Here is a 13460-nt window from a genome sequence, read left to right on the forward strand (position 1 = left end):
TAAAAACTTACTTGAAAAATTAATGGAAGAAAAATTCCTTAATATGACAAAGTAAATAGACGTGCAAGTCCAGGACAAAGAGTCCCAAACATTTTGGCCTCAAAGAGGACCACACCAAGATACATCATAATTAAAATGCTAAAGATGAAAGATAAAGAGAAAATCTTAAAAGTAGCAAGAGAAAAGCAGATAGTTACCTACAAAGAAGTTCCCATAAGACTGTCAGCTGCTTTCTCAAAAAGAAACTTTGCAAGCTAGAAGGAGCTGGCAAGAAGTATTTCAGAGAGATGAAAAGCAAGGACCTACAACCTAGATTACTCTATCCAGCAAAGCTATCATTTTGAATGGAAGGGCAGATAAAGTACTTCCCAGATAAGGTAAATTTAAAGGAGTTCATCATCACCAAGCCCTTATTATATGAAATGTTAAAGGGACTTATTTAGGAAAAGATGATCAAAAATTCGAAACAGTAAAATATGACAACAAACTCACAACTATCAACACCTGAATCTAAAAAAAGCAAACAAACTAAGCCTGTAAGCAGAACAGGAACAGAATCATAGATACGGAGATGGTTTGCAGGGTTATCATCTGGGAGGGGGAAAAGGTGTGGGGATTAAAAAGTCTAATTGGTAGGTACAAAACAGACAGGGGAATGTTAAAAATGGTGTAGGAAATGGAGAAGCCAAAGAACTTGTATGCATGATCCATGGACATGAACTAAGGGGAGGGGATTTCTGGAGGGAAAGGGGTGACAGGCAGAGGGGGCCAAAGGGGGAAAAATGGGGACAACTGTAATAACATAATCAATAAAATATACTTTAAAAAATGAATTGACCATATATGTATGGTCTATTTCTAGACTCTTTATTTTGTTCCACTGATCTTTTTATACATACTTATATCAGTACTGTCTTGAATACTATAGTTTTAATAAGCCTTTAAATAGGTAATCTAGATTCTTTTAACTTTGTTCTTTTTCGAGATTGTTTTGCTTGTTCTAGATTTGCATAAAGATCATAACCATCTTGTATACTTCAAAGAAGTTCACTGGAATTTTGATAGGAGCATTAAATTTATCAGTTTATGGAATATTGACATGATCTTTCCATCCAGGAATATATTATTTCTTTACATTTGTTTAGGTCTTCTCTGAGTTCTCTGAGTGGTGTTTTGTTGTTTTCAGTGTAGAAGTCTTACAGACTGCCCATTCAGTTCATTTCAAAATGTTTCTTTTTTTTCTTAACACTATTGTCACTGGTAAGTTCTTAAACTTTCATTTCCAATTGTTGCAAGATTTGCTGATTTCTTCCTTTTGAGTTATTTGCTTGTAGGTGACTAAGGTTTTCCAATTCCTAAAATGGGTTTCAGTTTAGTACTGAAAACAAATAGAAGTTAGTTAAAATAAATGATCTTTGCAACATCGATTTTAGTACATACCTATTATGTTAGTTAAGACTGTGGGTATTTGATTGATTAGTGAGTGTTTTTCTCAGAACTTTGTGTTGTTTGTATAATTTTGCCAGCATTTTTCTAACATAAGGAAGTCCATGCTATCTTTTTGTGGCTGTTACTAGAACACAGGATGCTTTAAGATTTTATTTTTCATTTGATCCATGAGTGAAAGAAGTAGGACTAGCTTTGGGCTCACAATGGTGGGAAGGTTTGGTTACTGGGGATCAAAGAAAAAGAAGGACAAGAATAAAATAAGCCTTGACAACAAGAGGAAAGTGACTTTGGTCTTGTTGAGTAGTGGTGAGTGCTTGAGCCTGCCCCCCATTGGAGAGCTCAGGTACAGAAATAGCAGAAAAGGAATTAACTTTTACTTTGGGATTGGAAAATCTTGAAACCTAGTTTTAGCAGTTTCGTTTCTCATGTTCAATAAAGAATCACTACAGACTTTAAAGTCAAGAATGTGTATAGCAATGACACCATTTTATTAATGGACCTTGTAAATGAAACATCTGAAAAAACTTGTTATGTCTTTTGTATTCCAGTTTTAAAACATAGACATCTTTAAATTTTATATAATTATTTTGTGGCTGCTGAAATAAATGATTGTAAACTCAGTGGCTTAAAGCAACAGAGATTTATTATTTCACGATTCTTTCTGGAGGCTGGACGTTCAAAGTCAGTGTAACTGGGCTGCAATCAAGGCGTTGGCTGGGCTGCACGTCCTCTAGGAGCTCCAGAGGGGCGTCCGTTTCTTGTCTCTTCTGCCACTGGTGGCTGCCAGCGGTCCTTGGCTTGTGGCCTGATGACTCCAGTCTTTAAGTTCAGTGTTTCAAATCTCTGTGCAGTCTTCACACTACCATCTCCATGTGCCAAATTCCCCGTTGCCTCTCTTACAAGAACACTTTGTGTTTATCCCACCTAGGTCGTTTTTCTAATTCAATATATTTAACTTAGTCATGTCTACAAAAACCTTTTTTTCCAAATAAGGTAACATTTATAGGTACCAGGAATTAGGACCTGATATTTTGGTGGGCTGTTATCAGCCTACCACAGAATGTGTTTTCTGGGGTTTTTGTTTTGTTTTTCAGACCTTCATTTTGTTCTGGAACTTGCTGTTAGCACCCCAGATAACATACTTATTTTCTTGTGGTAACCACCACTTTTTAATTGAACCCTGTATCATGGAATAAAATGCATTGCATTCTAAAAGCACAACAGAACTGACCTAAAAACCTCAGATGCTCAGCTACTTAATTAAAATACTAGTCAGAAAAACACCACATTGGTGAACGAGATTGATTGAATTGTGCTTCGACTCCATGGCGCTGCTTCAGTTTGGGGCAGTCTTGGCTTCGTAGAGCTTGCTCGGTCCGGTTGGTGCACGATGAGGCCCGTGTGTCCTATTCGCTGCTCCAAGGAGACCTTCTGTCGTGGCCTAGAAGACATTACCTATCAGCACTCTTAGCCTCTGCTTCTACTGTGGAGCTACTAGTTCCAAATGATTTCTCCGGGGTCTCACTCAATGCTTGTGACATAGCAACACTTTTCACATATAAGTGTATGTGAAAATGTATACTCTTCATTTATGTTATGTATTCCTAATGTATACTATTGGCATATTTGAGCATGTTGCGTGTAACAACATTGATTCATAGCTGGCATGCTACACAGATCTTCACATGGTGTTGGAGGAATGGGTCATGTAGAGAAATTTCAAGTAGCCAACTTTATTTTGGCTTTGGGATATTATTTTGATGTTGTAGCTTTAGGGATTGCCTGAACCTCAGTATGGGAATACTTTTTGTGAGCATCATTTGGTAAATTATAGCCAAAAAAGATTTTTTAAAAAGTGGTAGTTTTCAGCCCTGGCTGGCGTAGCTCAGTGGATTGAGTGCGGGCTGCGAACCAAAGTGTTGCAGGTTCAATTCCCAGCCAGGGTACATGCCTGGGTTGCAGGCCATAACCCCCAGCAACCGCACATTGATGTTTCTCTCTATCTATCTATCTCCCTCCCTTTCCTCTCTAAAAATAAATAAATAAAATCTTTTTTAAAAAAGTGGTAGTTTTCTTTTCTTTGGCCATTACATTAACTAGCTTAAATATTTAAATGTTGATAATGAGTGATTTGTCATAGGAAGAGAATTTTCCAAAGGGAAATGGAAGCTTCGTTCCCTTTATCCTGTAGTCTTTCTCCCACCGTGCATGGTGTTTGTTAGTTCTTCTGTGCAACCGAAGATCACAGCTGCTTTTGCTCTGCTGGTTGAGGACCTTGGCAGTGTGAAGAAGTTCGGCATGAAGACAAATTACTGTGAAAGCCAGCAGTCAACATTAGATTAAAAACTTACATACTTTCTGAATTCTGCATTGAGAATTAAAGTCCTTTGACTTCATGTTACTTCACAACTTACTGTAGGGTTTTGGCTTTTGCAACTTAGATAATAAATTGCATGGTACTTATAAATTTTTCATGTTCTTTTAATGTCTGTAAAGCAATCATTGAAAGAATTTAAATGATTATATCATTAATTGATGAGTATGTGAAGTAACCACATTAGTGTCATGAAATGTGGATACGTCCACTTGGCTGTTTGTTTTATTATAAAAAGTGTAAGAACTAAAGGGGATAAAACTGCTGTTAATTCAAAGGAAATTCCAAAGATAACTTTTAAAATTAAAATCTGTTCTGTGTAATATATTAGATAAACCATTTGGAGTAACTGCTGGTTGAAAATTCTGGATAAATACTATCAAGGGGTTCTTTATTTACTTGAGAGCAAAAAATTACATATCTCAATATCTGCCAGTTATTCCCAGATTATTTAAGTGAAATGTCTCTGAATTTAGGTAATTTTTCCTTTCTTGTTTGTTGAGAAACTGCTGAAAAGCAAATGCCATATTTATTCTTCCAGAAGAACTGAGAGTAAAAAGGGGAGGGAGAAAAAAAGGAAAAGAAGGATAATATAAGTGAGGTATTCAGTGAGCCACATTCACATTATCATTTGAGAATTGAATTGACATAAGACTTTCTGTTCAAACGGTGACAAAAATTACTGCATGTTGAAAACATTCTTAAAATTTTCTTAGACTTAGTAAACACATGTAAGGAAGATTTACTAATGAATTAATTCATATCCATGTCTGTGTTTTTTAAAGTTCTTATGAATCTGTCCTAGAGTAACCATTTTTCAATAAACATGGGTATGTGGGGACTTATAACTTTAAAATCTTCAGGGCTGAGCTGGAAGATGAAAAGTGTTCTATTTTAAGTATGACTCTGCAATCCAATTCCATAAGAAAAGGCTAGCACTCGGTCTGTGGCGGGGTTGGTGGCCATGCACACTGGATGCGAGGATGCCTCGTTCTCTCCATGGTCTGTGTTCCTTGTTTGTCAGGTCCTGCTCGTCCAAAGGTGCCCATTTCTGTTTGTGTTAGTCACCCTCTGTAGGTAAATTGTCCGTGAGACCAGTGATTCCGTCCATCAGCAAATTATCCAGAAAACGCTGTCTTTGCACGTTGTGACAGATCCCGTCAGTGGTGGAGTCGCAGCTACTCTAGTGGTCTAATTACCCTGGCAAGTTGTCTCCTGTGCCCAACGCTGTTGCCTTGTTGCCTTGGCATCTCAGCTTTGTCTTCTCATTACCTTCTCTCTGGACTAAAGCTTGGATTTACAATTTTTTTAAACCTACGCCTATTTAACCCTGTGTGTTCACCATCCTCCTTATTTTTGATTGGCAGTATCATCCGGATAAACAAAGTGCAGACGTGCCAGCAGGAACAATGGAGGAATGTGTACAGAAGTTCATTGAAATTGATCAGGCGTGGAAAATTCTAGGGAATGAAGAGACAAAAAAAGAGTATGACCTGCGGCGGCACGGTAGGTACTTGGGGTGAGGAGCCACGGCACATGGGCACCTTTCTGGAGCCAGGTCCGCAGCCGTCCTGGGGAGCATTTCCCAGCATTTGCACCACATCGTTACTGCCTCCTTCACTCCCCCCACCACCGTTTTTAATTATGCCCTATTCTTAGTGGTGATTATTGTGTATCCACTGAGAAGTTAACAAAACTCCTAAGATATGGCTTCTTGTGAAGCTGCGAAAGCTACTTTTATAACTAATGAAAAATGTTTAATTAAACATCCCTAATTACTGTGTTTTATATGTTTAAAAACTTATTTTTATTAAATTTCATTATGTGCGGATTAAACTTTTAATTAGAGTACTTCTGAGGCTATAAATGACAGTCTGAAGGAAGATACTTTATGAGGTAACAGAAAGCACTCTGCGGTCTCCGAGCTTGTTTTAAGCTGGGTTTTATGATTATCTCTTGGATAAAGTAGTTCTTATAACACTGCTATAAATGGTATTTTAGGAATAAACATTTCCCAAGCAGTTTTGTAAGTCATTTCGTTTATGCATTTTAGAAAATAGCTTCTTAAAACAGTGACAAGCTCTTGTGAGAAACAAAGGGAGAAATGTAGGTCAGGTTTGTCACACATGGGCTGCGGCTACACAAAGTGATAGGTTGTCTTTCAGCACTGGCCTTGGGAGAGGGGTCCCTCGGCCTCCTGCTTGAACCTTCAGTGTGCACCGTACATGTTAATGGGGGGAGTCAGTACTCAGTTACAGCCTGTGGGGAAAACACTCAGCTGCGCTCTGCAGTAGTGCACCAGGCTCGGCATCGACTCGTGTGTGGATAAAAGCTCCCCATCTCCGCAGTTATTAACGAGTCCCCCTCCGTGCCCTGTACTGGCACACCATCAAACCTAACAAAATGATTTTAAAACTCGTACGACTGTGATTATGAAAATTTCATCTGGAAGTTGAGGCTGCATGTCTAAAACACATCGTTATAGGATAAAGCCAGTGATATATATAGAATATCCACATTTATTTTCAGAGGGAATTGTACCAGTAAAATCAGGTATTTCTTACAGTGCTTGATAGTTCTGTGTGTAAAGGCTCCGTAAGCTATTTGTTCATGTACTGGCCTGTTTGTTTGCAACAGTGACTTTCATAACACTGATCAGCTCTAAGTTCCTTCTACTTTTTAAAAGACTGATAAACTTATTTTTTTACATGTTAAGAAATTCATGAGTGTATCTTTGCAATGAATTGGGATTAATTTTCAAGTAAGACTTGGATATTTTGTCCTGCCTCTATTTGCTACAATATGAGGAGCTTTTAAAAGTTGTATTTCTTTGGTAAATGCATTTATACTTCAGGGACAGTGTGGGAACTTGGGTCCGGGAATAGAAAATACTGAGTGGCCAGGAACCTGAGAATCTCAACACCAATAACACTTCTGGCAAAAGAGTATAAAGGTGGTTCCATCTGAGGACAAATTCTATCCATGCATATATCTTTTTAACCTTGGTTCACAAGACACAGTTTCTATAAAAGTATTGAAACTAATACACATGAGTGTGTTGTGTGTGGGAAGTTACCTGTGTTTCTAAAGCTACCAGCTACACTGGATGTGACTGTTGTCTCTTGGTGCTTTTGCTCGTCTTTATCAGTCTTGACTCTGTAAGGCGCTGATTTGCTTAAGATAAGGATATTCCCCACCCTAAGGAGGGTAGAGCCCCGTGCTGGCACTGTCCTCGGCATTTTTGCCGCCCCAGTGCCTATGTTCTATTAAGAAGCTATCAGTGAAACTGAGACTAGATGCCTGCTGTCTTAGGAGAAAAGAGGTAGGGAGAGATCAAAAATCAAAAAGTATTCTGTCTTGCTATAGTATAGGGCAGGGTAGACCAGCAATGGAGAAAAATAAGAAACAGAGTTTAAAGTGGGTAATGGAATTTCATGAAGGAACATTTAAAGAGATTTTGGAAAAACAATGAACATCTTCAAGCCTGCCTTTGAGAAGTCCTTGGAATGTGGATTTCTTTTGAGCTTTGAGTCCTTGTTTTTAAATTTTTAATGGGAGCAACTGTGGCTTGCTGTTTCATAAGGGACTAGGTCACAGATAAAGTCACTATAAAATTTACACAGACCAAATACAGTGAGAGTTGGGCATGATTCATGATTCAGATAAATAGGCAGATCTTCCGTTTGGGATTTATATAATGTCAGATTGCTATGCGAGTTTTCAGGCAGGTTCAATTGAGCTATTCTAGAAGAAAAGTAGAAACACTTCAGATCTAAGTACTAAATATTTCCTTTGTTACCTGAGGCTCCAAATAGTGAAAATGCTTTCTTTGAGTTTTAAGTTGAGATTGGCTTGCTGTTTAGATAAAAAATGGTAGTCGCTTACTAGAATATAACTTGCTGTTTTTAAGTTTCATACTAGAGCTATTTTAAAAGTCTCATAATAAACCTAGTTTCATATTGTCATTTGTTTTGACATTAATTTTTCCTTCTTGACCCATTTTCAGTAAGTGGCCCCTCAAAAGAAGGAAATGAACTTGAACTTCTAACAGTGAGGATTTCAATTCGATAGAAGGAAAACCTTTGAGAGTGATAATTTGTTAAAGACCAAGATAGGTTACCACCAGAGAGAGAATTTGTTATGACCAGGTCAAAGCACTCTTTTTTTCTGGGTCACCCCCTGGGGACATGGAAGTAGCTTTGTTATACAGAATTCTTTTTGCATGTAGTGATAGTTCATTGTAGAACTTTCTTTTCTTAGGGCATGCTTTAAATATGTTTGTTTCCTGCCCTCCATTAACTGGGAGTATAAAATAAATTTGAGGCGGGAGATGTTTTGTTGGCCGATGTTGAATGCATTCTTGTATCAGTATTTCACAGCTCATGGTGCCCTGTTGTAAGGAAAGCCTCATCTATATTGCCCACAATCATTTATTTCTCTAAAGATCATTTAAAGGAGCCCTTGACATCCATATTTCTTTGCCTCACAAAAGAAATGATCAAATGAATTCTAATAAAGAAAAAGTCCAGGATAGATAACCTCAAGGAAAGTACATATATATTTTTTTTCTTCGTTTCCACTTCTATATTTCTAGTTGACATTTTAGGGCAATGTTAGCCAGGCTGAAGAATAGCAAATCTAAAAACTGATGATATTCAGTTCCTAGATATACATTCTGAAAGCAGTGTTAACCAGTGGATTTAATCCATTTGTTCCAGTTGGCATATTTACCTTATTGTTTGTAAGGATGCTTCCAAAGGCTGCTTGCCCTGTTCCCTTGAAAGGCATGTGGTTATTCAAGATTAGGCTTTGCGTTTTAGACAACCCGGTGAACACTTACGGAAAATCTTTTCAAGATTTATAAAATGTTCTCATGAATAATATCTGTTGAATAGATTTTGGTGCTTTATAAATCTTACAGAGAGTTTTCTCATATGTTAAGCATGTACAAACACATCAGAAGTATATCATGGGAAAATAATAGGGATCACAATTGAATAACTTTGTAATGTGACAGTCACACACATCTCGAATGTCTCAGTGGCTCTGTAGAGTGACACAGCTTATGTATGAGCTAGGTTACTTCTTCATGGCTTGAGGAGGAACAAACCTTCACATGAAGTCAGTCAAATTGAATAATGTTTTGAAAAACTAAGGGGTTGTGTTTGGGAATCCCTGGTGGTATGTTATTTTGCATTAAGATGTATCTTGGTTTTCTATTAGTAAATTATTTTGGTAACATGAAGCCTTCACTCTAAACAATTGGCCAAGGACTTAGATACCAAAAACAGCCTGGCTCGGGAGGAGTTTGGGCTAGACATTGTAAAGTTAGTGTGACTTTACTCAGAGCTAGTCAGCTAGATAGAAAAAGGTCATTTCTGATGTTGTATTATACAGTTCATCTCATCTGTTTAATAGGATAAATATTTGAGAACGGGAGGTAAGCAAATTCCCCTGGACCAAATGAGGAACACATCTTAAAACACCAGCATTTATGTCAGATAGCTCAATCAATGTGTAATTTTTTAAGCTCAAAATAAGAATCCTTTCTGAAAAGCAAGTTAAAGCTAAAGACTGATTAACTCCATAAGAAGGGAAATAATACTTGTAAATGTAGATAATATGAATTTAACTATTAGGAAGGATATTTGTGTAAATTGTGTGCTAAAATTGACCCTTACAAAATATTTGTTGTGGTTGGATTAGGGTTTCCTTTTACGGTCATATCAGTGTTTCCATTTGATTTTAGGAATTTGAAAATTGACTGTAAAAATGTGCTTGAGGTAAAACTTGAAGCTAAGCCTCAGGGGCTGGTTGTGGGTGGCGGGGAGAGAGAGAGAGAGAGAGAGAGAGAGAGAGAGTGAGTGAGTGTGTGTGTGTGTGTGTGTGTGTGTGTGTGACTGTTTCTGGGAAAAGTAAATACGTGAAATGATGCAGAAAATCCATCTGGACAGTTGAGGACTAGCATTTTCTTCAGAGGGAGGAGAGAGGGCAGATAAAACTTTCTGCGGGTTCTGCTCCGTTTTGTTTGTCACAAGGAGGTGGCTACTCACATTATTTGTTACTTCTACTTAAATGCAAATAACTGTTTTTGCCATGAAAACATACTTTAAGATCAGTTCTCAGTGATTTGGGCTAAAATTTGGCTAGTTTCAAATAATGCTCTAGAAACCGATGGCTAAGATCATGATCACAATTCTGGTATATGGGGGCATAACAGGAGGTTCTGATGTGATAATAGAGAAAACACAAGACTTTAGAAAGTCTGTGTCTCTAGCTGTAGCCTCTCTCCTGGTGTCTGTCTGGGAACTTGACCCGATGGAAGTCCGTGGGTCCAAACCAAGACTGTGCCACCTTTCTCATCGTTTGATTTCTCCCAGACATGAAACGGGTTCACATTACACTCCGACTGCTTCTCCTTTGCTCACAACACAGCCAGTGAGTTAGAAACAAGTGCTGATGTTCCTTTTGTGTTTTTCTGTGTGATCTTACTCTCACAGCTACCACAACGGTCTGTACCCAGATTAGAACAGGTATCCAGATCGTTTTCTTGGCTGCTAATTGGCCTTCTCCCACAGTCTTACATTTTGATTGCTTTATTGTTATTCCTCTAATAACTTTTATAACCACTCCCTCCCCAACCTCACCTTTACCTGTTTGCCTGAATTTAAATGGGACAGATTTTAGTTTGTCCCTAATTACTTTTTCTAACCTTATCACCAATCACAAAACTAATGTGAACCTTCTCCCTTGGGCAGTTTAGGGACTCCCCAACACACCTGCTTATGCCGTCTGTCGTTACTCAGAACTCCCTCCCATTCTGATTCTTCACAGCATTCTTTACTCAGGTGCCAACTCAAGTCCGCCTGTCTCCCTCCCCAAACCGCCAGGAAAGCTTCTCTGACATTCTAACCCGCCATCACTTCTGACCTCTGAATTTAATCCACAAATTAATTATTTTGAACTTTTTCTGTTTCCCAACTCTCAGTTCTGTTTGATACTTCAGAAGGTAATTATTGATATGGTTTTGATAGTAATGGGTCAAATTTAATGGGACTGACCAAGTACATCGAACTTCACATTGGCAAGCCCAGACAAAGTCAGCAGTTGCTGCTTTCCGTTCTGAGGCTCCCCTCGCGCCTCCCCAGCAGTGATGGTGCGGACAGGTCAACACAGACCTCGTGGAACAACAGGAGTTAAAGTAGCTGCCGTTTACTGAGCGCTGGAACTGTGGTCACTGTCTTTTAATCGTTATTTAACAACCTTGTAAGGAGGAAATAGTATTTTCCAGAGAAAAAAATCTGAAGCTCAGAGGGGTTAACTAATTTGACTAAGGTTATATAGCTAGTATAGAGAGGGAATTCAAAGCTATTCTGTGACTTTTTTTTTTTTGTAGTTACTGATTTGAGAGAGAGGAAGTGGTGGGGGGGCAGAGAGAGACATCAGTTTATTGTTCCACTTGGGGCATTCATGGGTTGATTCTTGTACGTGCCCTGACCAGGGATCAAAACTGAAACCTTGGCATATCAGGAATGAAGCTCTAACCAGCTGAACTACCTGGCCAAGGCCTCATTCTCTGACTCTTACTTGTTGTATTAGGCAGCCAAATTTTGGACAGGTGTGTACTACTACTATTTTTAATTCTAAATAGTCAAGAATGAGGAGTATTTTGAGGGTCAGAACCGGAGGCCAGGCCTACATCTGCTGCTGTTCTGCCTGTTCTGTAGAGAAACGTGAAATGCGGTCTGTGTTTTATTCGGAACATTTCACGAGAACCGGCCTCAGGCTTAGTTCACGAAAGCTCTGAAGTTCTTCAGGTCCATAATTGAACTCCAAATTTGTAATTTTTCTTTGATATAGAAAGCCTTGCAGTTGTGACTCTAATTCTGTCTGGGAAAGGATTATAGAGCTTTATAAGTTAATAAGCAGGTTTCCAGTTAATCGTTGGCTGATTCTGAATCTTATCAAAGTAGAGGCTGTTCCAAGAACAGAGACTGTTAAGGACAAGGAAGCTGATTTCCTTTGAGTCATTTCTGATGTGAAAAATTGAATCACGTGTAGTGACATGATTTTTTAGGGATGAGGTGATTGTGTAGATTTTGTGGGGATAGGGATGATTGTGTAGAATTAAATTATTTGGTTTTTAAACAGCAAGATACGACGACCTAAAGGAACACACTGTTTGCTTTTAACATGCGTAGATGGCTTCTTTAAGTTCGAAATAAACTTTAAACAGCATAAAGATGGACACCATGGACAACTTGCTCAGTGAGAGCATTCTGGGGACTTGGGCACTTGAGCAACAAGACATTAGTGCATGTGGGTACTGGGGACACAGCTGCAGACAGGACGGACTCAGACTTTTGGTCCAGAATAGGTTGGTTGGTACTTTTCGATACCTCAGCCATAATAAGCAAAGCTAAATTCCTGTCCTCTGTAGCTTTTTGTTGCTGTTATTTATTTATTTATACTTGTTTATTTGAATTGTAGCTACAGTTAGAAAAAGTTTCCTGGGATTAGGAAGTATAATTATTTAGGCAGCAAAGAGTTGTTTTCGAAATCTTAGTATCATTAAGAGGAAGTTTAAAAGGACTGGGATTCCATTGTCTTGTAAGAAGTAAGAAATATTTATTGATTTCCAAATGGAGCTGGAAAAAAAAAAAAAAACCTTTCCTCTTTTAGAAAGTTGTGAATGACCCAGCGAGAGCTCTAGTAAGCTTTACTGAACCAAGCTGCTAATAGTTATTTAATGTTATTCTTCAGTGTGAAAGAATCTCTGTAGATTTTCCTTTTAATCTCTTTGAATTGAAGGCTCATAAACCTCTCTGATGAGTCCTGCCAGTGTTTTCTCAGATCCCCCCGTTGAGACAATGGAGCCACAGAATCCTTTCACCTCTTGTCGTCAGACAAATCCAATAGAACACAAGGTCAGGAGGGCCTATGCTTCTAAAGGTTTAAAGATTCTTTTTCAAGTAACCACATAAATTATTTGATTTCATCATTATATTCCTCAGGAATCTCTCTTTAATTATAGTACATTGCTTTCTCTCATAGAGGTAAATGTATTTGGAAGTTTTTCTTGTGCCATATTTGGTTAAGTGTACCAGCACTGCACAAGGTGTGAACAGACCTTCAGTGTTCCTGGATACCTTAGCCAAAGCTGAATCTGTTCACTTCAGAAGAATTGGGAATCTAGAGTAGGCCAAATGCCTGGCAATTCATTTTCTATCCAGTAGCTGGGTTTTGTTTTGTTTTGTTTTACTTTGTTTTGTTCAATGCCATCCATAGCTAAAATCCAGATTTAAATCTAGCCTCTATTCCTTTAATTAAATCATTTTCTAAGTTGGTTTATGTTCACTCAGCATTTTTAGTAGTGTCATCTTAACCAGAAATTTTTGAGATAGGATTTCTATTCTCAGATACTTACTGAGTTGGCCAAAAAGTTCATTTAGTTTTTTTCTGTATGATGACTCTAATAGTACTTATTGTCTAACTTTATTTGATACAATTTTGTTAGACTGTATTGTGACAGCTGGCGTATCAGTGTGCATTTACAAAGAAACTGATCAGAATTGGTGAATTTTCGTGCATCCATTTTAATATTGAAGAAGGAAGAAGATACACAACATTTTCGGTG

General features: G+C 38.1%; 1 protein-coding gene across 1 annotated transcript in view; it reads left to right on the plus strand.

The window, feature by feature from the left end:
• DNAJC24 (DnaJ heat shock protein family (Hsp40) member C24) overlaps positions 1 to 13460 on the plus strand; it is a 56266-nt gene that overhangs the window by 28166 nt on the left and 14640 nt on the right. Inside the window, exon 3 of the mRNA XM_045825415.1 lies at positions 5191 to 5329. Within this exon, the coding sequence (XP_045681371.1) occupies positions 5191 to 5329 (139 nt within the window). The remainder of the gene's footprint in view (positions 1 to 5190; positions 5330 to 13460) is intronic.

The sequence above is a fragment of the Phyllostomus hastatus genome, unplaced genomic scaffold (genome assembly GCF_019186645.2).
Source record: "Phyllostomus hastatus isolate PE091 unplaced genomic scaffold, TTU_PhHast_1.1 phas_scaffold_585, whole genome shotgun sequence".
NCBI lineage: Eukaryota > Metazoa > Chordata > Mammalia > Chiroptera > Phyllostomidae > Phyllostomus > Phyllostomus hastatus.